The sequence below is a fragment of the Phasianus colchicus genome, chromosome 5, assembly GCF_987193195.1.
Source record: "Phasianus colchicus chromosome 5, bPhaCol1.hap1.1, whole genome shotgun sequence".
Classification (NCBI taxonomy): Eukaryota; Metazoa; Chordata; class Aves; order Galliformes; family Phasianidae; genus Phasianus; species Phasianus colchicus.
This window is the reverse complement of record NC_143440.1, coordinates 24852472-24880125: the sequence shown is the minus strand read 5'-3', so window position 1 is coordinate 24880125 and position 27654 is coordinate 24852472. Positions and strand designations below refer to the sequence as shown.

Sequence of the window (27654 nt, the reverse complement as noted above, 5' to 3'; positions counted from 1 at the left end):
AAAGAGAAGTTGCATATGCTTTTAAAGCTAGCAGAAGAGCCACCTTTTAAAGATGTAAACAAGCCTATGAGCTGAAGGAAGATTTTATCGTCATCAAGGCTTTGAATTGGTGATATTCACTCAAGCAACTTTTGAATAATGTAGAGCTCACAAAACAATTCTGAGAAGTTCAAGTTTAATCCCATGCATCTGAGTACAATTGGTGTAAAACTATTAGGAAATTATGGAATAAAAAGCATTTACACCACTGTTAATAAAGCAAAAGGATAAGCAAAGGCAAAAACAAATTGCCCTTTACCTTCTAGAAGTACTACACAGGTTACTAAATTCATACTGTACATTAATGCCAATGTTTTGATATCACGCCCAATTATTTTAGAACAGGTACAAGCTTAATAACATTTTTAATGAAGGAATTGTATTTTTAAAACAGCATTTATATTCAAAACTACTATAAAAATGGTGCAATATTTCAAGTTCTAAACTCTTTGAAAAAAAATGAGAGGACAGTAACTTTCTTATTATTCAAATATAAAAGCCTTTGTATTCTACATGGAGTAGTACCACCATGCTGCAGTCCATCAGCTGTTACCACAGAAAAGCAAGCAGGTACAATCCATTGCCATCCCATGCAGTGCCACTCTCTTGCTTCTGCGGGGCCATCCTTGTAAACACTGGCTACTGCCCACGTTCTCGCCAGAGAAAACAAGTTCCAGGGATATTGAAATTGACATTTATATCACCACAATGCATCTTCCTAGTGCAAAAGATGAAAGCAGTGCGTTTGGATTTATTACAAAAAAAAAAGCCTACACATTTTGTTTTTGTCTGGGTGATCCAGGAAAAACACATTGTAAACCATCAATCTGTACACTACACCCAGCTAGTACAGCCAAATATTTTTAGAAACAGCTATTTATTTCCTCCCTTTTAAGCGCTCCGTTTTGTGACTGACATTACATCTAGCAATTCTTGGTGACATCAGGAAAACACTTTCGCCTGGCAGACCCTCCTGCCTTTCTGCTGTGGGTGCCATCTTCACTTCTCACAGCACTCGGAGATGTTTGCATTCCAGGTGTCAATTTTGATGGGTTCATGAAATTTTGGGTTTGTTTTTTTTGTTTTTTAATCTGACATGACACACATTGATAACAAATCCTGAAGAGACAACTTCAGATCATAACTAAACATCCTTAAAAAGATCCTTCCATTAACAGATCAAGATTCGATTTGTAGTATCTCCATTTCTCATGTGAGATTTTTTTTTTGGCTTAAAAATTAAGATCTCTGCAGAAACTTCATTTTTGACTACTGAAACAACATCAGACAAAAGATATGCAGCTACTTGAATACATTTAAAAGTAATTTGGGAGAAATTATCAAGTCTCTCACCAGTCTTCCTTAAAGAAGACCATTATGAACTCCAAATCTGTTTTGTAATAATTAAATCTAAGGGAATATTTAAAGGAAATTAACATACACATAGTCACAGTTAAAGACAAAATCTTTCAAATCATTTTTTATCTGTATCTATAAACATAAATTAGTCTCATTTGCTTCTGATATCAGCTCCATATCTGATCAAAATGAATCTTCTCCACTGTATACTGTATTGCGCACCAAAATCCTTTACATGGAAACTACTGAAGTTCTTAATGCTATGTTAAAAGCAGAACTGCAGCCAATGTTTGTGGACAGTTCCAATGCACTAGAGAATCCCAACGGCTCATTCCTGAAGTCTTGCTGTATGGAAGAAGCCTCTATCAAAACAGCCTCCAGATGCAGGATTCCTGCATCTTACAGAAGACAGTAAGCTGAGAAATTTGTTCTTTGTTTGGCGGGTAGAACCTAATCTCAGCCAGGAAACCATTTTCATCTGAAAACCTAAAGAAACTGAAAAGCTTCTTCTACTTTCAAGTTTCAGAGAACTTTAAGCCACACAATTTCAATTGCCCAACAGATAGATGTTAGGAGCTTAGCGTCCTGGGCTCTCCCAAATGATCTACTCTGAGAACAAGACAGTTTCTGTCTCTTGAGATATAAGATGAAGCTTGATGAGATGGAGAATCTACAAATGCAGAGTTGTATGAGCTGATCACTAAGGCATTTTGTCTACAAGCTCTAAGCTGTACATGGAACTTCCAAGGCCAGAAAGCTGCTGACAACATCCAGGCACATCCCCACTGCCCTGGGCTGGCTGCAGCTCCCAAGCACAAAGCACCGCTCTGAAAAGCTGCCACACCAAAATGAAATGAAGCCATCTACAGACTGCATGGATCTGGAACAAGACTCTGCAGGCCCTAAGACTGCCAAGTACTCACATTTCCAAAAATCTAAAATAAAACGATAGCCACTCATTCTACAGGTCATTAGGCAGCTCTAGAACTTAGTTCTGAAAAATTCACGTCACAGTTTTTTCAAAGAAAAAAATTAATGTCAGTATGTTCTGCCTTCTACAACTATGACACACTTCTCCTTCCCTCTTAGCAAATGCCATTACTAAGGTTTTTACTTACAGGGCAAATTAAATTAGTTTGTTTGTTCTTGCAGCCCAGCCCCAACTATTTTACATACCAGTGCCCACTAACACGGACACGCTGTCAACATTTTACCAATGCAAACTTAAGAAGAAAAATCATAAGCACTTCACTGTTCCTAACTCACCTCACCAAACTTAGAAGAGAATTTATAGGACAAAGAAGAGATGCTCATCACAACTCAAGTACTTTCTCCCTGATGGCTTTCAAATACCTATCCTAAGGTATTTTGAATTTCTTGCTATTACATGCATATAGAATGAAAGCTCTCTTCCATGGAATTGATCAGATAAGCGATAAAAGCAAAACAGGTAAAGAACTCACAGGCATTAACTGAAGCTTAATCTTCCTACATATTTCCTACAGTCAGTGGAGTGAGGGCAGTGCCCTCACAAAGGCAATGCAGAACAGAAAGAATTAGGTTCCCTTGCCTGAACTGGCTCCTGAGAAGTTCTCCCTGTCTCACCATTCACCCCCTGGCAACAATACCCCTGGGCTCACATTCAGCACCTCCTGACACAACTTAACTAAAATTCAAAATTAGTTCCACCAAAACATCCATCAGAGTTCTACACCTGCCGCTATCTGAAATTTTCCTGTTATATTACAATTAGGGGAAATTTGAGATAGATGACGCACCTTGCATACCAACACTGGCTTTCACTGATGTAGGCAGGAGGAGGAAACAAACAATAAAATTCACATTGACTTGACTTATCTTTGAAGAAAAAGAAATATCCTCATTAGTTCTACCAACAGAAAATAAGCACTGGTCCAGCATCCACCACCACAAACATCCAGTGTGCCTGTAAACCAACTCCAAACCAACACTATGAAAGTTATGCAAGACATCACACTCATTTCAGAACGTTTGAAAAATAAGCGTGAGACTTTCACTGGATGTTTCCACAACGTGCTATGTATTACAACCTCATAACTGGTATGCTGGAAAATACTGCCTAAGGCTAACTACTCTTGTCAGTTTTGTTTTGTCCTTGGCATATTACCATTAAATAAGCTGATTTCTGCTAATAAAAATATTTTAGCCTGTAACTGCAGTATTTTCTATAACTTACTGTGCAACAATAAAAAGCACAGTTTCGGGAAGTGGCTTCTTTTCAAATCAACTAACTTGTGTAGCAATTGAACAGATCAATACAATGGGAAAGGCATTACAACAAAGGTGTGATGATAGGAGAATCAGCATGGTAGAAAAGTGCCATAAGGGAAGAGAAGATTGCTCACCCATATCAGAAGATTCAGGGTTCACAGGGGAAAGCTTCACCCAGGAGAGATCTCCAAGAAGAGATCCTTCCCCAGCGGTACTCAGCCCTTAAATGAGGTCTACGAGAGGTGCAGCCAGGCTCCACCCCTTTTGGTCACACAGCTGAATTGCCTTCACCTGTGCTCCCAGGGCTGACTGGGTCCTTTCCCCAGGTGCTCAATCAGTGGTTCAGGCCACAACTCAGCAGTTAGCATACACTTGGGCAGCAGAGAACAAATAGCAAACAATTTTTTGCATCAATTCTAAATGCTTGACACGCCATCTCTCTTATCCATTCCAAAATTCAATCCAGATGCGGACCAAACAGCTGCAATAGAAGCTGAAAATATATTTGGTGTCTGAGAAGGAGCTCCCCAGATTTGATTCCCCTTCTCACACTAGTACGCTTAGTCTAAGTCAAAATATCATTTCTTCAGCCATGGGGTTGCTCTGCTAAGGCATGTAGAACAGAACATGGTAAGTCAAATCCACAGGTACTAACAGCTGGTCTGGCAAGTTATGCTGTCTATTCAAAAGTAAATCCAATTATTTTCACAGATCAACACACTCAAGTGATTTACTGTAGTCTTCAATGATTGAAGGCATTAATATGAGAATTAAGAAAATGCAGTTAAGTTTCCAGTTTGGTGGCTGACATAGAAACACTTTTCCTGTCTTGCATCTTTCTCCCACTCTAAACATCAGTCATGTTTAGGAAGGACATTTACAGTGTAATACAAAATGTGACTGCTGTTCATCCAGACGCACTCTACTACCTGCATTTGCACCACTTGTTGCCCCAGTAGGATTGGCCATCTCTCTGGACAGGCTTGCACAGCAGATCCAAGACACGTCTTTATCTGCTATCAAACATTCCCATTAAAAAAAAATATTTTGATCCAAGGGTTTCCACAAAAGAGTTGCACCCTAGCACAGTGAGATTTTGATTTTAGTTGGAAAGTCTACTACAACAATATTATCTTCAAATTTCCTTTTCTAAATTGTGCATTTAGCTTAATAGAATGGGTTACTTTAACTGATCCCGCTTACAAAAAAAAACTTTAGATTTAATCCTTTTTCCTGAGCTCCCAAAAAAGACACCTTAAAAGGTGTTATATAAAACATCCTAAATCACAGTCATCACAATCTTTCTCCCATTCTTCTTTCAGGTATAAATGGGCATTAAAATAACTACCCATGCATGAGGTTGCTCAGCAAGGCAAAATATACAGGAGCAACTAAAAACCAACTCTCACCATCAGCAGAGGATTTTCAACAAAATACTGTAGTTTAACTGCTTATTTTCTACCCACAACGTTGCTTTCCAAACAGAGTAGGCTATTTTGGAGATACAAGCCAAGGCAAGCAAAGATGAAAAAGATGCATCCAACTAGCCTCAATTCAAGAAGTTCTGCAGCTGCATCCAAATCTGACTTAAATAATGTATGAATTCAAGAACTAAAAGTTGAGCCAGAAAATTATTGCTGAAGGATGGGTGGCAGAGGGAGGGAGGAGAGGGAGTGGAGGTCTTGGTTTTTTTTTTTTTTTTTTTTTCTTTCCTTGTTTAATGATATACTGAAGTAGTTGTTTATGTTTCCTAAATTAAGTTATCGCAGTGCTTATATGTATTAGATATGCAAAAATGAATTTCAGAAACTATCAGCAAGAAATCTAGATGGAATTATTTCAGGAAAATGGGAAATCCACATTTGGATGCTAGTGTGGGTTTAATAAAGATTTTCACTACAAGAGGCCCAACAAAGCTTAGCAATATTTCAGTCATCTTATGAAAACAACTACAACATCAATTTTGCAGAAGAGTTTGGGGCAAAAGATGCATCAGGGAGAGATGCATGAACTTTGCCTACCTAAAGTCATACATACAACATCCACAATTTGTTTCAGACAGTACCTCTTGAGAATATGAAGACAGCAACTTGATGAGAAATCATTATATTCACATTTCCACAGTATTTGGATACAAATTAAATGTTAAAGATTAAAATAGCAAGCTCATACCGATCTCTCAGACATTCACTTTCTAAACAGGTGCTGCTCACCCTGATCAGAGGGTTCAGAAGATTCCTATGGCTCACAGAGGCTGTCAACTGGACTTAAGGAAGAGCATCCTTTGATGAGAAAAACTGAGTGACTACTTCAAACTATCCAAGAAGGAAATCTACACATACTCAACTCTGGGAAGGCACAAAATTTTCATATATTTTAAAGACTGCTTTACAAACAGTTGACATAACTGGATGCTATAGTTACATAGAAATTAGAATATCTATTGTTCATGCCATTTACTTAAAAAAAAGATAGGTGTTCAGTAATATGTGCAGTCAGATAAACAACTGGAACCAAAATTAAGCATCACCTGCCTCAAGTTATTAGTTACTATACATTCAGATAGCATATTTGTACAGAGTCTCAATTACTGACAGAATAATTGGCATTTTAATGTGCCCTTGATGGAGCTTGGGGAGATTAGGAACTTCAGGCAAAACTGACAGAAGTGAGCAACTTCATTGTTTATTTATTTCCATAGTTTACACACTAATATCGTCAAAGCCTTCACTGGATATACCTAAAACATAAAGGCATATCTCACCCACCTTCTTATGAACAGTGCAAATACATTCTTAAGCGTTCTTCCCTCCCTGCTAACTGTACTGCTTCCCTCCTGCTCCCTCGCCGTTTTACACTTACTTTCCACTCACCAAAGCACAGCATTTCACACTTACAGAATATGACTGAACATGTTTTGGGTACAATTTGCTGATAACGTGTTCAAAAAGGCTCCATGAAAATTCACCTTTACTATGGATAACAAGCACGCAAGGAGAGCGAGCTCATAGGAGGCATTTGTGCACATTACCAATCCTTTTAGTTCTCTGTTACGGAATGTGGAATAAATAGTGCAACATTAATCCCATTCCTGACCATTTTTAAAGAATAACTTTCCCCATCCAGTCTAAACCTCATGTTTACATTTATACAACCATATAAAACCAAAGGCTAGATTACAGTACAATTCCTAAAATCCCTCCAAAACTTCCTTTCTTTTCACTTGCTATTTAGTGGCAAGGTTAAAAAAGAGTCTTACCAGAAGACACAGGATTTAAAATACTCTAAACTACCTCAATTTGCTCTGAGCTTTAAACACAAGCAGAAGTCAGTAATTCGTGCATAACATCTATAATGAGAGAGAATCTTGTTTTCCAATGTGCATTTTACCTGGTGAGATTCTACAGTTTTAACTGTTCTCCTCAGTAAAGTATTTTAAACTTCACCCTGTACCCTGCTCCAAAAAGTATAGACAAGTATCCCTGTGCTAAAAACTATTTTAAAATACTTTTCCACATCACTTCAATTTGAAAGAACTGCATATGCTTACAAAGGAGTCTATAATCCTATGATACTTTATTCTTTCTATGCCAGAGGAAATGCATTAGAATACAAGCCTGGTTTTCACAAGATTTTTTTCTTGAAGATTAAATTAACTGCACTGCAACTAACTATAACAAGACACCTTCAATTTATTTTCAAAAAGAGAGAAAAGAGAGCGCAATTTCGTTAGCATGTAGTAAAAAAGGTGATGGTGACAGGCATAAGGTCAAAAGATTCTACTCCTGTAAGCTTTCCTTCACACTTCAGACAGAATGTTGCTACAACTTTTCTTAGGAAGTATGAAAGCAGATGTACAAATCGCTCCATATTTGACATGATGCTGTTAAAAACCATTTGTTTCTTGCCCTCCTTCCTTTAAATTTCCTCATTCAAATAAATCTGACTTTTTTCATGTCACTGGAAAAAAAAAGTACTGTAATGATATGCATCTAGTGATGCCACATGTGAAAAAGCATCTTACTTCTTAATTAACAAAATAAGAAAAGCAGCAGGAAAGAAAGTGCTACTTAACAGGTGAATTGGGATGTAACTTTACATCAGTCCTGATCCACAACAATTTTTCACTGACGTCATGAATAGTAATTCCACCTCAAATTCCCAAAAGGAAGGAAAAAAAAGTACGTTACTAAATATCCTCCTGGAAAAATTCAAGAACACATTCTTCATATTTTTACTGTGAAGGATACATTTAACACAAACAAAAGCTGAGTGGTGCACAGGCAATCATAGGTGAACGCCTACAAAACAATGCCAAGGAAAGGCACTATTCAAGAATACAAAGGGAAGAGCACTGAAGATTCTATTACTTTCTTACATGTGAAAATAACATTGTTTTTAAAAGCATAATAAGAAAAGAACTATACAGTAGTAGAACTAATTCAAATTTAAAACCCAAGTTTAGATTTGGGAATTAAAACTTTTGCAAGAAGTTACTCCCAACTTTGCTTTATTAAAAGAGATGGCTAAGGGTAGGTTAGAGCAGCAAGAAGGAAATCAGTTTTAAAAGCAATGCAGTCTCAACTGTAACACTGATGTTAATAGCTGAGGAGCAAGACCATTAATCTGAATACACCTTTCTGCCCCAAGATTAGGAAAACCCAGCTTAGAATGTCATGTTAGTAACATGAAGAGACTAGAAGGAGAAAATAATTGTCTGTATCATTCATTTTTACTGCCCTCTAAATGCAAATCACATTCAAGAAAGCTTTTTTCTTTTTGAAGTTTTTCTTCAAAAACACAATAACACAATCAGTAGACATTGCTCCATCAACTTCTAGATGAAATAAATCAAAGCACTTATTTTCACCATCTCCAACCTTTCAATAACCATACGTGTACTTGCCATACCTTGTGCTGGAAGAGTTCCAACCTGTATCAAGTAACAGATTTATTTAGGCTTAAGCCTAATTCTTGGTTTCTTTCCCCACTTTGCCAGAACTTTTCGATGTCACAAACCTCTGAATAGACCTCTCATCATTAATTCTCAGTAAGAAATGTAAGGCACTATGAATCACTGCAGTGATTGCACCAACATCAGCACTACTCTCACAGTACTAGAAATTGAGAGGGAACCTAAAGCAACTGAAAGCTTTTAGCTCCACTACCACTGACTTGCTTCTTGCACTACAAGTCTTTGTACAATTTCATTACATGAAAGTGCAAAGTGAAAGGGTGCATTAAGTTGGCATAACATTTCACAAGCCAGAAATATTCCAGTATTCCACGTGTGTAACTTCACAGTCTCAGCTCCACTCCATAGCCTCAGAGGAGGGACATCACACTGGCTGGAGCTTTAATATTTCACATTTCATTAGAAGCTGATCAAACAGTGACAATTACGCCTCCTGCAACTGTCCACAGTGCAAGTGTTACACCCTCAGAGTTTATTCATTGGATATTATATGTCAAGAGTACTTGGCTCTACACAACATTACAGATAACACACATTGTACTTTACCATCTTCCTCAAGAAATGCACTGGATGATATAAATAAATTATTACACAAAACTGCACATCTCCCCATTCTGTGAAAACTAAATTATTGAATCACATTCTCCCCATATAACAACTGGTAACAATTGTTTCTCCCAAAATAAGAAATGAAAGTGAGAACAGAAATAAAGGCTTTGTTGCAGTCTCTATAGTGCTACTTTAACTCCACAATGCCAAGCCACAGCTGTCTATACAACAGATTCCTACAATTAATAGGAAGTGAGCATTTCTTTCCATTAGGAAATAGTTGTGTTCGGTTTGTTGATTTTGTTTGTTTTTAGTGTTTTGGATGGTTTTTTTCCCAACCTCTTCCTAGAACTTATTTACCATTATGACTGCATTTTAGCATCCATACTACTTTAATAACTCAGTTATCTGGGACACTGGCAGATCTGCAGTGGTAGATAAAAAGTACCTAAATCTCAACACAGTCAGAGAAGGTCACTGTTCTATGGATAGCCAAAACCACAAAAATGCAAAGATTGAGACCAAACTGTGACTTCATATTTACTCTCTGAGTGGTGGAAGTAAAATCAGAAACTTGTTTTTCAGAATCTTTTGGAAACATAGCCCATGTTATTCTCCATGAACAAATGTGCTTCAGCGCCCTGAGCTGTAACTTTCAGCTTTGTATGAAACTATATATAGCTGTGGTTTTGGAGGTAAATAATTTAAAGCATTGAATATACCAATATGTATTTTATAATGTAAGTTTAGAAGTTATAAATCAGTTTTAAAGTTCCAATAAGACATGCATCTTACTTATCTTTCACTATCTCACTGCTGATCACATGAACTGGTAGTCAATTTAAGTTGCTTCATGGCATCAAGGCAAGCTAATTTTGAGATTACCATGGGCCCCAGAGCTTCCTAGAGAATTCTGAAGCTGCTTGCTGTGAGACATAGCTGTATGCAGAGGCTCATGCTGGTTTTAGAGAATAAATCATCTTCAAGAGAGGCATGCCATCACAACAGCAAAACCTCAGTTTTTGTTGAATTAGAATTCTCATTAAAAAATCATTCTCTTTATTATCCTTACATGTTCTTTACTAGACTCATTGTTCCAGTACCAAAACATGCTATAATTTTTTAGTAAACAAAGTTTCTAGAGAAATGTTTATCATTATCTACTTCTTTCCTTAGGAAGGGCAGTTATTGCAGACTGAAAAACAGTGACTTTTAAAGCAGAACAGATAACAACAGATGTACATAGGTATCTAGGTAGGACACTGACACATAACTATATGTTGTTTTTTTTTTTTTTTCCTATGCACACATTTTAAAATGCCTCACATTTTCAAAAGGTGTAAGCTATTGACCCCAGCACACAACCTAATTCAGTTCAGTTACTCACACAATAGCAATAAGAGTCAGGGACTGCTAAGTCAGTTTAATTTGGGGGGGGATTTCTGTATATGAATGCTTTTCTATTGTTACAACACAAATGAGAACAAATTTCCTGATGTCTCAGTGTTATTTACTTTTCTTCTAGTTACCCACAAGATGCATCTTCCAGTTCCAAAGTGTTGCTATAAAGCATACAGTTGTAATTATTACTAATACATAAAACCTGCAGAGAACTACTAAATGGCAAATATAAGACAATTGTGGTGCAATTTATCATGGTAAAAGCAAGCAACATAGCTCCAATTTGTCTATTAGGTATTTATAACCGACACACATTTACTTGGTCTCGACACAAGGAAATACTCCAGAATACTCATTTAGAAATGCATAGCCTAGTCCGATGAAAACAGAATCTAAAGATTTGCCTAAAGCAGGATGTTTCGGTTTTGTTAAAGTTTCAAAATAACTATATAATAAATGACAAAATTATTTCATTTTCCCAGCTCCCTTAATAAAAAAACATTTAGTTTCAACACTAAAAAATTCATAGCTTCCACCAATTAAACTAATTGCTTTCGCGATGGACTTGTAATATCCATCTTGTCTTTCACTGAGAGGAATCAAATACAGTCCAAAGCACCTGTTTGCCCACACTTACTTTTTGTACTTCAATAGCTTTAGCAGTTATCTCGGAAGCTGGGAGAAGATGCATTTTTAGAAAAGGGTGTTAAAAATACATCTCCCTACCTGTTTCTCACTCAGAGCTGTGATTTTGGCTTGAAGTTCATGAAGCTGTTTCTTCAAATCAGCATTCTGATTAGAAAGAAAAAATATCTGTGAGAAAGATATTCCATTTGTTAACATAGAGTAGTAGCAGGAAGGCTTTTTTTTTCTTTCATATTATACTACAAATGCAGCACCTCTGGATGTACACCCAATTAAATTCAAGAGGCTCAACAAAGCCTTACTTAAGTTACTGAGTGCAAAAAAAAAAAGAGCAGAGGACTTTTGTACCACTCAAAGAGAGACAGCTCAGTTTGGAACTCGGATTTCATTAAAACATCCATTAGTGCTCACCACAATATAAAGCACATTTTCACATTCCATCAAGTTTACAAATTAAACAAGAAACGTTTGTCAATATATAATATGACAGTATCTTATTGTATGCAACAGTACGTCACCTAAAGCATGCTCATCTGTGCTATTTATGCAAAGGCATACATTTGACTATGTTGAACACCAGTAACCATATCTATTAAATCTTAACTACTACACATGCCAAATGAAGGCTAACATACCTAACGTATTCATTTCCAAATGTTTTTATGCCTTAGACTATATTTAAGGGAATTACATCTGCCTTAGCACATCATTCATATCAGCACTTTGCTTACAATAGCACTTTAAGATTTGAAAGCAATAAACACCACTATAAAGATGCAGTCAGAAAACAATTTTTACCAGGACCGTTTCTTTTCTACTAAAAATAATTTCAAAGAACCCAAACAATAATGCACTCAGTTTAAAGACTGTGAAGCTCTAAAGAAGTGTGACAAGGAAGCAAACCTCCCTGCAATTTTATTTTTTTTCCTTAATTTACGTTGTAAAGTCTTTATGCTGGATTATGCAGGCTTGTTGTACAACACAACACTAAAACCTAAGACTAATATTGTTACAGAAACTTCATGCTCAAGAAAACTTCCCTGTTCTTATATTCATCTACAATTCTGAAAGACATTAAAATCCCAACTCAGTTATTTGTAGATAGCTTTGTCTAATATAAACACAGCCTCAGCGAAACAAGATACTGACCAACCATTCTCCCTTTCTCTAGATTCTACTTCCTACTTTTTTATCCCAGAATATTAGGAATTCTGAAACAGTGACCAAATTTACTCTTAACGATTCCATGAACTTCGCATGGCTGTTTGCAGCTCTGACATCTCTCTCACTAGACATGAAAGCCAACTACTCTGTAATCACTAGCAGACTTGTCTAGAAAGGAGGAGCAGCAAACTTTTAGCAAGTAGATTTTCCAATGCGATTTTGCTATGGGAATGGATGCTCTTACTAGTAAGCCTGACGTAACTCCCCATTTAGCAAACGATTTCTCAATTGCAGGATAAACCAAGTCTCTTTGCATAGCCACTGGGAAAGAGGAAGCTTTTGCTGTCTACACAAGGAGCCTAATTACCCAGGCTTTGGTAGCTCTGAAACACCACAAGACCAAGTGGCCACGCTTCAGATATTACAGTGCTGAAGCTGGATAATTAAGACAGGCAAACTGAATGCAGTCTTAAGCAGTGTTCTTCATTCAGACACAGTTTCTTGTAAGGAGGATCCTCTTTCAGCTTGTATAAAAATTCAGACAAGAAAAACACTATATCTAGAAATTGCACATTTGGTGAAGAGATATTTCCAGAAGAACCAGAATCTTAATATTTGAGTTGCATTATTGCTTGCAGTGGTCCCATGATATAAAATATTAAGAAAGAGGCAAAAGGCTCCAAAAAGGGTTGGTGGGTTTTTCTTTGTTGGTGTGTATTTTAAAAGAACAATGCAGTCATTTCTTTAAAGATTCGTTCTTAATAGTTTTCTTCTAAAAATTGTGTTAACATGGAAGAACATGATGAAATATCTAAAATTCTCAAACTTCGTGCACTGTTATTCTCGCTATTCTTAGACATAAATAAAACAATACAAAATAGATAGTTACCTGTGGATCTTGCTTCATTTGGGCAACCAGTTTCTAGAAAGAAAGAGATGCAATGATAAAATGAAGACTTATGAAGGATCCCACTGAGCAGTTCAAAACCAACATTTTTGGAGAATCTTTATAAGAAACACACCAAAATACACATTTTATAGTTTTCAGTTAAATCCATAAGGAATCCAAAATAAATGATTTCTAAACCTATTCTGATTAACGCAGTAAAATAAGTCACCAGTTCTCCTCCAAAACAGTTCTTGAATAAACGATGCCTTTGCAGGACAATTTAAGCCAGCTGAAGAAACTGATCTTACAGCCATGTCTTCTCTAGAACTGCAGCCGCCTTTGCTTGCAGTCATAAGAAACAAATCACAGAGAATCACTGCAAACACAAAAGCTGTTTGTATACTCAGACATAGAACATTTCAAATACCAAGGAACTGCCTGTGTGTTGGCTTGGCTGGTACCACATGGAAGATCCATGTTCAGAAGTATCTTTGCCACTTTTCTCCCTCAGTCAGAGAGATTGATATCATTGCAGAAAAGATGCCTTCTGCATTCAAGGGAAAGTGGATAGATGGTTACCATTCACTATTCTTTCTCCTTTGCTTCCTTCAAGCAGCTGCAGGGGGATGTTGTCTGTTGATAAGCAGGGAAATTATCAGGCTCTCACTGAAAACATCTAGAGCCCAGAACGAACAGGCAATGAACCACCCTCACCCCTTCTCCCAGCCCAAATCTCTTCCTTGGTTACAGCTACATTTCATTAAATTACATTGTTCCTAGAACGTGAAAATCTGTACTGCTTCTCCAGTACCAGGAAAAGGAGTGAAGAAGAGAAAGCAAACAAGAAAAGTGTTTATTTCCACCTGCATTAATATTACTCAGACAACTCAGATTTGGCCAATGAATTTTTTTGAAGTGTATTCCGTTTCACATCCTGGATGTGGTACTTATCAGAAAAAGCATAACACACAAATCCGAGTTAGACCACAGGTATTTCTGCCCTAATATATTTTCCTAGCCAACAGCAAACGTGGCCATCAGTTGGAGTACTGCACAATCATAGTGTTATCTCCCATCCTTCAGAAATTTACAGCTTAGATGACTTCAGTGAAAGATGGTATCTTAGCCTCAACAGCTAAAACTTTTCTTTCATTAATCTGCTCTAATTACTTTTTGAATTAAAGAAAACATTCCAAATTCTGTAACAGTATGTTCAAAAGTTAAACTAGAATATTCTTACGTAAAAGGACCTCCTTCTTTTGAACCCGCTTCCTGCTAATGCATGCATGAGTGTAATTGAAATTATGGAAAGCCATTCTTGCTGTTTCTCTACTCATTTTCATACCACACCTATTCACACCTTTCATATTTCAGATTGAGAGTCTCCCTATGCCCTAACCATCCCACTACTTTGCTCATTCTTAGCACTGTTCCCCGTACTTCTCTCGTTCTTCTCCATCACTTGTAAACAACGGGATTAGAACTGCATACAACATTCAAGTACTCTGTATTGCAAGAACTGCCTGCTCAGTACTAACAGCTAGTTCAGTGATGTAAGATGGATGGCTTTTCCAAGGTGCATAACTTTGGCATTTACTTACACTCGATATTATTTTTTCATCATGCAGTGTTATGGGAAGGTGAGATGCTACACTAGCCTTGTGCTTACATGCTTAACTCAGTTTTCCTCAGTGTGTTCCACATTAGAGCTTGACAAACAAATCTGTTAGTTTTTACACATACAAAGTTACTGTACAGTTTCAATCAAGACATTACACTTAGTGGCTGTAAACTGTTTTTAACATATTTATGGAACATGTAGTACTGCATTATTCCAATCACAAGAAAAACATGTTAAAATGAAGGTATTTTAAAAACACACAAATCTTTTTGCTACGAAACGAAAAAGGAAAGGACAGCTTAGTTTCTTTCTACTCATCAGCTCGAAGACCCATCCACAAAGCCCACCCCTTCTGTGAGAATAGCTAAGTATAGCTCCTCTAACACCTCTTGTGATCAAAACTATGAAGAGCAGACTGTTTCAAAATAACCTTAATTAAGTCAACAAAGTAGCAGAATGAACTGCTTAGAGTTGATGGTCTCTTCTCAGGACAAGCAACACAGCTGGTCATAGAAGGCATTTTAATATTAACGTTGTACTCTGATATAGCAAGTGACCTGGACAGACTTCCCTTAAAGATCAAAATGAAACTAAAAGTACCTTCTCCTAAAGAACTAAACACCTAATTTGGTAGCTTAAGATACACTCTGTCAAATAGGCAGCATCAAAGCTTCAGAGTTCTGAAGGTGAACTGGAATAGGCAGGAAACAAGGAGCAATTCTACAAACAAAAATGCAGTCATACTGAGCATCGCTTTTCTACAGCTATGTAAGCAGTCACGACAAGTGACATGCTGCTTCAGGGAGAAAAAGCTGGGAGGCTTTGTTCACACAGTGAAGAGCTGAGCTCCATCACAGACACCTGTCCACCACGTACAAGAGGAGAGCAAAATGTGACTGTGTTTCTCTTGGCAAGCTTTTAAAGTGTCCTTGGAAAAAAATTAAGTAAAAGAAGACAATTGTGCAGAACTTCTGTAGTACTGCTAAAAGGAAGGATATATTGTATTTTTAAATTAAAGAATTGAAATGTATACAATACATTAAAACATTTTTGAGATTTTTTTGTTTGTGCCAAAAGAGTTTACATTTCTGTTGATGGCCGTATGAGCAGCAGAGCAGCAACCACTTGTACACAGTTCAAGAAGAGTTTATGAAGCACCCAACATGTTGCTGTAAGCGTTATTTCGCATTGTAAATGCTTAGACTTGTTTAACCTTAGTAACTGGAATCTACAGACTTTAAGAAGTAAACAATCTTCTGATATAACGGCTTGCAGTCTCACCCACTGAAAGAAAATTTAATTAAGTTTGATTTAAATGCAGACCTCACTTTTCATGATGGCTGGGCAAAAGCAAGTGAGACCAAAATATTTTTTATGTCATTAAAAAAAGGAGTCTTCAATTTTTTCTGACCTTCATTCCTTTTTTCATCGTTACTATGAACAGATGTGAAAGCTTATTAAAATTTTGTGAGGGTTTTTTTTTTGTTAGTTTAGGAATAAAGAGAAATAAAGACAACACACGAGAGGTAAATGCTGTTATACAAACACAAGTATTACCAGTCTGCTTACCATACAGCAGACAACGTTTGGAAAAAGTTACTTATTGGCCTTAACTATTTTAATGCCTGAATCAATGCGATGTGTAATTTCTGAATTCTATTACCTTCATAAAAGGCTGTTTGAAGTTTTGAAGGCAAAGGCCTTGGAGTTTGAGGAGAGCAAAATACTTGCCTTTAGTTCTGGAAGTTAACCTATTGTTTTTTTGAATGTTCTTCTCCTCAGCTGAAAGTTTTATCTTCATTAAAGCAGACATAACTTCATTTAACTAACTCATCCACCCACTCAAGTTCTTGCACTATGCTCATCATTGCAACAATTACTGAACAAGTCATCTGATGACTTGTCCAAACAAGTGTTCTAGGTAACTTGGAAATATTTTCCAAAATTTGTACAACCATAAGTTTATTTTATTCATTGTGTAACAGCTGTGAGTTTCACGGGTCTGAAAGAAATAGCTGAGAAATACTTGGAGAACTGTCTTTAGAAAATAAATCTAATGTTACTAGATGGCAGCTACCCTGGGTTTATAGGTATAACAGTTCTGCTTCAATAATTTTTGAATTATTTAATATGCTCATGCCTTCTTACATTTGCTTGAAAAGTTCCTTCACCATAATTTTCCATTCCCGACTTAATATTGAAATTGGCTTTAGAATATCAGAAAATCCTTCCAGACAGAAGTTACTGAACACAGTTTTCTGAATGTTTTTTTATCACTGCTAAAATATATCCAAAAAAACTCCCCACCCACAGCCTGATATGTAGATTTTTTCTACATTTGCTAAAAACAACAGGTGGTGGGGTCAAAAAACAGAAACTATAAAATCTTAAATCAATTTCAAGCTTACAAAACAGAAACTATCTTACTATATTATTATATATTAATTATATAATATATATCATATATATATTACTGTATTACTATTACAACCTATAGTTGTATTAATTACCTATTAACACCATTAGTTGTAGTGCTATCACAGATACCGATGTTGCTGTTACTTAAAAATATAAAGCAAGAAAGAATACAAAATACCTGGTGAACCTGAATTTCCACTTTCAGAGCCTCCTGTAGAGTCTGCAGCTCCATTCTCTACCTTCTCCACTTTCTCTAGATATGTCTTTGCTGATTCCAGTGCCTTTAGTTCCTGGTTTCCTCTCCTCACCAGTGCTATAGAAAAAAAAAAAGTTTTGCTTTAGTTAGTAAAAGACAGAAGTTAGCTTGAAAAACAGGGAAAAAAAAACCAGAACAGGAATTCTGTGAATCATATTAAACTACAGCTTCCTACCCTAAACACATGGAATCTTCCAAACACAAGAAATTTAACAAGAGCTGCCTTGGTGTAGTTTAGCCAAACGCACTGCTTCTCACATACCCCAAAAGTTGACATCCTTGTCCTTTATCACATTTTGCAGGCAACTATTTCCTTCCAATATTTCTTTGCAGTTGCATATTAAATTAGAAAGCTACTAAGAATGTTTAAAAAAAGTAAATAAAGATCTGCATAGACAAGAAAATGTTCTTGAGACAATAAATTTCCAACCCAAATGACAATAAATTGTTAAACAGTATGTACAGCATTAACATACTTCCACCATACTTTAGAGCTGTGTAGAGGGAGCGTCTGTATGCTGACACAACAACATAACATATTAATAAGGCAGTGCCTAAAGTTTGTGCCGAGTTAGTCACCTTCTATTTTGAAAGAATAGAAAATGCAAAACACAATATATTGAAAAACATTAAGTATTAAATCCTCTGCTGTTTCTAGATGGAATTCCAGCAAATAAGTTTACCATCTTTATTTGTACTTCAAAAAAAAATGGTCTCCCCAACCTCTGAGACAGAAGAACGCTATAATCAGTATTTCTAAAAGCCTTCAAAGCTGGACAAGATATTTTTGTCCAGAAATACATTTAAAGTATCAGATTCTGAAGCAGGATCAAGATCCCCATCTTTATCCAACATGCTCAAAAAGCAATGGAACTTGTATAAAAACTGGACTAAAAATACCTGTGTTGAGATTTATTTATATACATAAGCATAAAATGCATCAGAAAATACTACATAGCAATCATTCCATCCAGACATTACACATGAAAGAACTGTTGGAGTGTTAAAGTAGTTCTACATTCTTTATCTTTGGAAAACTGTTCACAATTAACACACAGGTATCGTCAGCTCAGATCTTCATAATGGGACTTCAAACTGTCAAAAGTCTACTGACAACTTAGTTAGGCACTTAGACTATGAAAGGAGAATAATTCTTTAAGTTAAGAATTTTCTTTTGATGTTGCCCATGCACACAGAATACTGAAGCGTTGGGAGAGTCCAAGTTCCTGAAAATAAAGTTGGAGGTTTTTTTTCCTGTTTGGTTGGTTTTTAAGCCAGCCTTGTTTCTCTTCACAAACAGCACCACGTTATTAAGGGAGAAGACTATCAAGGGCCTTATACAAGCATTATATTCCAACTCATTCTTTTTCCACACCATTTGCTGGTACCTTAAATTTACTTATTTAAATAACAAAGACCTGATCAGATTTTCTAGACAACACTCAGAATGACCTTCTGCAAGGGTCTCTCCCACACGTGGCCCAGAAGAACTAGAACAGCTGCCTTTGCAGCATCACTCTCCATAAAATTGTAATTTGTACCAAGGGATACATGCAAACTACATATAGTTCCCTGTTCTATTACCACAGACCTTAATGAGAAAACAGAATCCTGGATTAGTACCTCCAGTCACAGGCAAGAACTACAGCGTGCATTAAGTCCCCATCGCTGCAGTTTCAAAAGAAACCATGCTTCAGAAAACCACGTGGGAGAGAGACTAATGAAAACTGGAGCCCACTGCTGAGGCAAAAAGTATTTCATAAGCCCTGGAAATTCCATTTTGAGGTAAAGATTCAGGCAGGCACGAACAAAGTCTCTCTCGTGTGTCTCCCATGCACGAGATAGCACTCGTGATAAACAGTGAGTATCATTCTACAGCTACATGCTAACTTTAAAGCAAAATGCAAAACAGGAAAAAGTCATCTCAGAGAACATCAGAATTGTACATTATTTTAGCACACACTTGTATAGCCCAGTACTACACAGTACTTCCTCCACAACACACAAAGCCTGAGCAACTACCATTAATTCATAAGAAATAATGAAACTTCACTTCATAGACACCTTCAGCAGCTGGAAAGATTTCTCACAGCTAAGTTTTAAGAAGTTTGAGCAAAAAGCAGCAGTGTTTTGCAAAAGCGGGAGGCTGTTCAGCCAATTCATGGTTACACAGCTGAAGCCAGGAATAAGTGCAATTCACTGCAGTACTGAAGAACAATCAGAAACCAAAGCAATGCCAGTAAAACATCCATTGCTGACTAGCTCCATCCCAATTTTTTTGTTACAATTTCAGACTTTTATTTTAATGTTGAAAGTTAACAGATTTTAGGTTAGGTTTTAGGACAAGATTCCTTAGTCACAAAATTTTTTAAATGTATATAGACTGGAAATATTTGTTACACTACAAAAAAATTCTGTGGAATTCCAATAAATATGATTGAAGCATCTAAAAAAAGGCAAAAGAAAAAACCAGATACATGACTTTTTTTCTAATTAAAGTTTTTGTTGTTGTTTTTATTTAAAAAAACTATTGGCTCTCTGTCTACTTCCCAGAGAAGTTGTGGATGCACCCTCCCTGAAGGCATTCAAGGTCAGGCTGGATGGGGCTTTGAGTAACCTGGTCCAGTAGGAGGTGTCCTCGCCCATAGCAGAGAGTTGGAACTACATGATCTCAAAGGTCCGTTCCAACCCAAACCATTTTATGAATCCCCTCCTCCAGTGCTCTCATGACAGCCTCAGAGCAACTCGTGTTGCAGTATCATTTACTTCCAGTTACCTTCTGCAGGCAAGGTTGCACTGAAGGACATATTAAGCATAGGGAACAACCTTCTCTCTTCAAAAACCAGGTGCTCCATATGGAAGGAGGAAAAACTAACAGTGCTCCATCAGCAAAAGCTGCCAGTATGGAATGATATTGTGCCATCACCTTCTCTGCCAGCTGCTGCAGATATCACCAGCAGCACCACTATCCTCCTTTGTAAAAAAGGCCCAGGATTGGCAATTAGTGGAACGGTGTTAAATCACAGACAAGATACTGCATATTTGGCATGGCATCCAAGCTGAGGCACGCATCACCATCACTTTAAATATGAGGAAACAGGCAAAGGGTAATGAAGAATTTATTAGGAGGTTCTGAAGCATCTTGAGCATCCAAACCATTACAGGTGGAAGGGAGTGTGGAGAACACTTTAAATAAGATATAAGATGATCATTTTTAAAATTTGGTCAAGTTGCCAATTTATAAAAATGAAGTGTATGTGGTTGTATAAAGCACTCTAGAACACACACTTGTAGCCTTCCTCTAACAACCAAGTTACCCCTGGCTGAAATTCCCCTGAAGCACCTAAACACTTTGTCAGTGTTAATTAAAAAAAAAAGTGATCATTCTTTATATCTGACAAATCCTAGATTACTTTTTTTTCTGTTTTATGTAGAATAATATCTAGGGGACAGCTGGCCAACTACTACCTGTACTTCTTCCAAAAGCAGGTGCAGAACTACCTAGACAAGTGGTCACACGTTTCTAAATGCAAAAATCCTCAGTATCCTTGAGCTTTTATTCCTTCAGACTCAGCTTCCAGGGGAGATGTAATAGCTCATGACCAGCGGCATTATGAACTACCTACAATATCACTTTTTAGAAAGTATAAAATTATCCCTGGATTAATCATAAAATGTATTCCATTTTTCACTTTACTCTTCTAATGGCAAAATTATTATTTTAATTAAAATTCTTGTTGGTGATTGAAATTGCATGGACTGGTTGGTCTGCAAACAGCTTTCATCCCATTCATTTCTAAAACATGCAAATGCCTCGTTAGTGCTAGAAACAGGGACTTCCAAAGGGAAAACAGAGGTCTGAGGAGCACTTGCATCTCTTACACATCCAGACACACTTTCAAGCCACAACCAGGAAGAACACTGACAGCAAGACATAAATTTGACACTCCTTGGATTAATTTCAACTTTGGAGACAGCAGTCCTCCAGTCAGTTTCTTGCTGGCACGAATTTGTCATAAATAATCTCATATTTCTGATGTGATCACCTCAATTTCACACAGATAAAGTGCCACAATTCACCTCAGTTAAAGCAGCTTGGAGGTTGCATGTTTATACAAAAACATTCAGAAACTGAATGAATCTGAGTCATGTAAGTGTATTAGCACTTCTCTATTATTATCTCAATTAAAAAAAAAAAAATACAATCCACTGCAATTCCCCAAAATATCATCAAGATATTTAAACTACGGCTATTTTGGAAAGTACAATGGAGATACAGTTTATGCGACTTAAATACACATGTGCACATGTAAAAATATAAAAAAACATGCACAAAAGCTATTAATTACTGATCTGCAAATGGAGGGATGCTAAATAATTTAGGATTTTAAGCAAAAGTCTTTCTGCACTCAAAATCCCTTCAGATAGATTTATTTTTCACATTACACAGAAAAAAAATATATTTTTGGATAGCTAAAGTTAAATGTCTATTGTACTTACAGACTCTCAGGTCCAAATCTCAGCCCTGCAGTGAATTTATTTATAGGACTGATGCTTCCATCAGTAACATTTACTTTTTGAGATTTAATTTCTGAATATAAGAACAGATAGCATTTCAGTTTCAGTAAGCATCAAACTTTTCCAGGAATGGATGCCAGCTCTTCATATCAGCTATTCTTAGGTAAACCATCCCAGCTCAGGAAAAGAAGTACTTACCAGTTTTGAGGAAGTTATTCCCTTCGGCCTTCTACCCCCTCCTACAAAAGAGGAAAAAAAAAAAAAGATATGACCAACATGTAAACTACAGTTTGAAACTGAAAAAGAAAATTCAAAGATTTTGAAAATTTGGGGTCTTCTGGGGTTTTATCTTTTTGTTTTTATTGATGCAGAAAATAAGTATAAAATAACTCTTGGAAAGACAATTTCTTTCCCATAGTGGGGAAAGCCAAGGAGATCTCTGGCTCTAACAAGGATTAAAATATGACTGATCACTATCATCAGGGAAATAAGAGGTTACAGGTACAAGCTTTCCTAGTTCTGTGCAAGGCCTGTTTGCCTCCCCTGAGGGAAACAACTCTTCTCCATCACTGGAAGATGCGAGCCACAAGCCCTGCCAGCTGTCACAGCTCACTGCAATAAGGTCGCCCACGTCAGGCACGTGCCCACCTCCTGCTTGAGGTTCCAGCAGCATGAATAGGGCAAACCAGGTGGTGCGACAGCACAGCCACCAGACTCAAAGCCCAGAGCTCGAGTGTAAACCAAAATCAATGGCAGTTTAAGTTAACATGCTGGGTCATGAACTGCAGAGGCTGTGAAGACGCACTCCCCGATACATGGCCTGTGGATGGGAAGAACATTCAGCAGCACAGAAAAGCTGGGTACTACTTAAATCATCTTCATATGAATCATAAAAACTTGAGTCAGAGTCCTAAAAAGATAGCTAAAATATAAACGATACCTCATTTGCTCAATTTCTTTGCCTGATGCTAAAAAAAAAGCCCTCCAAAATACTCCAATTTTCTAGTAAAATACTAGAATATCAGTCTATTTTAAGCTCTGACTCCACAGTCAGCAAGACCTTTATAGCAAGGTTTCCATCCACACACATCACCACAGCGCTGGGTTGAAGCCCCAGCCACGCAAAAAGGAACAGCCACAGCCCATGCTCTGAAAATACAAAACCTTCTAATTCTGCCCTCGTGCAAGTACTGGGTTTTTCCTGGCACCTCTGCTTCAATTAGCAGAGAGGATAAGCTTAAAGAATAAAGTATCTGTTGAATAATTTCATTCTGAGTTTTCAGTTTGCATGGGTTTCTCAGTTAACATCTAAGCTCTACAGCAAATTAAAAATGGGTTTCCTCATAAGCAGTGCACTAATGGGAGCTGTATAAAAACTTATGCTGATACAGGAGAGTTTTCCTAAACAGGGAGACAGAGAAATGAAGAGCAAATATCCCTGCCTGCTAACTCCAAGCATCCTGAATAGGCTTACACTTCCCATTGCTCTTCATATTTTTATAGCATCCTATGCGCTAGCCCTTACAATAACCTGTTAAGTGGTTCAATCTCTATCACCTCCCACACAGAGACAATCGCTTCTCAGTTGTGAGGTAGGATGTCACCTTCTTTGGTTTTGATCCTAGGTCATCAATAGCATAAATATCTCTTTCACTGCATGGTAGTTGAACTCCTAGTAGTCCTAAATTGAAACAACTCTATCATCCATGCTAGTTAAACTTTTTTTTTTCCTTAAAAGGAAGAACAAGAAAAAGGCAAACTGATCAGGCAACCCCCCAAATTTTTCACATTTGCCAGTCTGATACAAACAATCTCCAGATAACTAATTTAGTAATTTTTAAGGCAGCAGATGTAGTGATAATGCCACTTTTGTCTAGTCAAAAGCAATAGCAAGTAGAGATGAAAACATGGTCAAGACAGATGATCTCTACAGGGCATCATTATCTACCTTGAAGGCGCAACTTTCTCTAGCGATAGTAAGCACTGAGCATAACCTTTAATTTCCTCTTAATAAATACATTCATGTATCCTTAAGTTTGCCACACAGCTCAGGAAGGCTCTAGCTCAGTACAGCTGATGGCTATTGCACAAAGAGACTCCAGCCCTCAGGGAACAGAGCTTCCATAGCTAACAGACTTCCGCTTGGCAATAGAGAGCCTAAGTAGCAATACCAGAGGTGTCAGCGCAGCTTGCACGTTCTTAATAGCAGTCACTGCTTTGAAATGAAGGACCTGTCAGTCCAATGGCTTATTTCAAAAGTAGAATTCAACTGTGCTTCACAAAGCCCTAATGAATCAGTGGAGCATGACAATTCAAAACCCAAAATCAAAAACTTGCCAGAAAACAGTTTGTGACCAACTAAATCTGTACAGCCTCGGTTCTCAACAAGTCTACCCGCAGCTACTGGAAGCCAACCCAGAAGAGTATTAATGGAAAAGGTACCAGATAGAATCTGCTTCTATTAAGCAAATTAGATTATTTCTCATTCTCAGCAAGAAGACATACACAAGCTTGCACCACCTCTTAACTCTCACTACAAAACACACTAGAGAATTAAAATTAAACCACTCGCAATCACCCGTATTAATAAAGAGGGGTTTTTAGCTGTTACTTTAATTAAAAACTGCACCCAACTGGTCCAAATATCTTAATAAAAAGTAGCAAGTTACATTTTTAAGTAAGTCAACCAGATTTTCAAGACTTGATTGCATATAACCCTCAGCAATCTGAGGTAAGAACGAGCCTGGCCCTACTCTGATCTACAGGGTAGAACCAGGTAACCTCCAAGGTCTCTTCCAACCTGAATTATTCTCAGTTTGTAGTCTAATACAAAAAGATGCACTAATTTCTCAGCTCCTTTTCCTACATGATGGCTCTCTATTTTTACACTCCGGTATGATTTCCAGAAAATGCTTCACTTGTAGCCAAACAAATTTTGATACACTATACACACACTTGAAGTAACAAAAAAAGATTAAAATAAAGGCTTTTAACCTTTTCAACATTTCCAGACAACATATGTAAGAGAAAATACACTGCTATTACCAAAACAATCATATTCGGCAGATCAACTTTAATCTGTTTGAAACCTGTGAATAAAGAGAGAAGTTAAAGCACAAAACTGCTGCGTTCAAGGCTTGGTAGCCCCTGAGGATTTCACAAGAACTACACATGATGGTTAAATGCTTTTGTAAACAGCACCTGCAGATCTAAGAACACCTAAATGCTAAGTATCTGTACACCAAAATGTTTGGTCACATCAGTAAGACACTGTGGTCTTGAAGTCATACAATAACGCTTATGCTACTGTAACCAGAGACTCATTTGGGAAAAAGAAGTGAGAAATTAACAATACTTTTAGCCCTTTCCAGTTAGTACCTTCCCTAACTCTGAAAGCTAGCACAGGGTACTGTTATACCACGGATATATAAAAAGTTCCTGATTAAAGCTACATACCACACTGATATTTAATCCTGTATTTTTTTTTTTTCCTTGCCAACAGGACTTCTGACTTGTTCAGAGCACAGGATGGACTCTGATGAAAAAGGACTGGTTGCTGTGCAAAGGAAATTGTGACATCCTCTCACGATTCACAGCATTTCTTCATAATGTTAAGCTTAAATCCTCCCCACCCCTCCCAAAAAAATACACTGCATAGAGGATGTTTCATCTTCTCTGACCCTCCTCTGTCTTTAGATGCAAACTCTTCCAAGCAACTGTATTTTTTTTTTTCCTTTATTTGAAAGGCATCCCATATAGAGAGAATGCTATCAGTACATACTAGGACAACAAGTCATAAACATTACTTCACAGTGATTTTCAAGTTAAAAACAGGAAAACTTCATATTTCTTAACAGGGTAGGATTTCTATAGCCTCAAGGAAAAGACAGACCAACCACAGCTCAGATGGGGTAGACGAGCTATTTTAAATGACTTAATAACCTACTGTTCCCATTTCAAATATCCCATTAGTTACACAGGTGCTGCCACTTCCATGACAAAAAACACACCTCCCGCCTCAGCAGCACAGGCCAGGCAGGGAGGCGGCACAGAGGCCACGAGCTCCAGCCCTAAATCAGAGCTCTCTGTCCATAGCATGGAACTGACACAACTTCAAGTTTAAGACACCAAAAGCCTATTTTGTTGGGAGATAGATGACTCACTTTCTCTAAAACAGTTTGGAAAACCATCAACTGGAGCAGATCCATAAGCTGCATGGCTTTGCAACATTTAACCCACACAAATACACAACACCCTCTCCTTCAAAAACTCTTGGTGCATTTCTCAAATCAGAGATGCATATTCCTAAAGCCACTTGAAAGAGAACAAAGTTAGCATAAATTCATTCATTGAGGATTAACCATTAACCCACCTTTAAAATGAAACACTCAGCCTCCCTCTACATTCTCCCTTTACAGATAAAAGGCTGCCATCTAAAAAACAAAACAAAACCAAACCAAAAGCATTGAATTGCCAGCTTTAGTACATCCTTCCATAGGATAAATAAGGCATCTGTGATTTTAAGGAAAAAAAAGCTATATAAAACAAAACGAGAGAATTACAGAAAGTCCACCTGACCTATGACTGTAGGTAAGCACGATAAAAGTTCATCCTGAACAGCCACCAAGGGCCCCATGTATTTCCCATATAGCCCTTCCTAACGTTCAAGAAGGGATCATGAGTACAATTCTTGTTTTTGTGCCCACGGCAATACTACCAAGAACATGAAGCCTCCCTCTGCTCAGTGAATCACCGCTTTTCAGCTGAACACAAAACCATCTTCAGTGCAGCATGGCTGAATTCCTGCTCATGTAAAGTTGCATTAACCCAACCTGTACATTGGTAAACTTCTTTGCTGTTTAGCAGGCATCGTTTATCTACGCACGCACGCCAAAAGGAAGCCCCACTTCTAATGAAGGCGAAATTTCTGGTTATTAGCAGCGCAAAACCAAAGCTTTCATTGATGAAGCCAGTAGATACAGAATTTTATTTTTCCAAAAATTAAGATTCAAATCCTAAGGATGACTTTAGAGTCAGATTCTAGACATTTTTACTGCATTCTATGACATCCCATAAAGTTCCTGGAATCGGGCATTTTTGCTCACTTTAAATACAGTTTATCAATTGAACTGTTGCTATGCTTAAAATAACTGACATTTTTTGCAGTCTCAGAACTTGAATCTTTTTTTTTTTTTTTTAACTTTCAAAATATTTACAAAGTATCCACCTTTTTCCCCTTCAGGTATATGGTAGGTAAATCCAAAATAGAAGCCCAGTGTCCAAACCTTATATGTACAGCCCAGTTTTGTTTCAATGTTTAAAAACAATTCCAGAGGGGCCTTATTCAGAGTCATCTTGTTTGACTGTTTTTTTAGATAACGCGTCCAGAAAAATCAGTTCACTATCATCTGATTTTCTCAAGGTGTGTTGTAAATTTCTCATTCCCGTGGCGGAGAGGTTTCTGACTGCCTTTTATAGTCCCGGGACTCAGGGCTACTTGGGAAAAGGATACGGGTGAAGGAATTGCAAAGAGGAGAGCAAACTATTCTCTCGGAAGAACAGCATTTGAT

General features: G+C 37.2%; 1 protein-coding gene across 11 annotated transcripts in view; it reads right to left on the bottom strand.

Moving 5' to 3' along the window:
• Positions 1 to 27654, bottom strand: part of PHF21A (PHD finger protein 21A) — a 121013-nt gene that overhangs the window by 68801 nt on the left and 24558 nt on the right. For 7 of the 11 annotated variants that reach the window (XM_031593488.2, XM_031593480.2, XM_031593484.2 and 4 more), the window contains exons 2-5: positions 22283 to 22323; positions 17489 to 17623; positions 13272 to 13304; positions 11300 to 11386 (exon numbers count right to left, since the gene is read on the bottom strand). In XM_031593488.2, coding sequence (XP_031449348.1) covers positions 11300 to 11386; positions 13272 to 13304; positions 17489 to 17542 — 174 coding nt within the window. In that variant the 5' untranslated portion in view covers positions 17543 to 17623; positions 22283 to 22323. Of the gene's footprint in view, positions 1 to 3782; positions 3884 to 11299; positions 11387 to 13271; positions 13305 to 17488; positions 17624 to 22282; positions 22324 to 26456; positions 26518 to 27654 lie in introns of those variants that run through there. The other 4 variants (XM_031593489.2, XM_031593487.2, XM_090140953.1 and 1 more) reach the window with 3 other exon arrangements.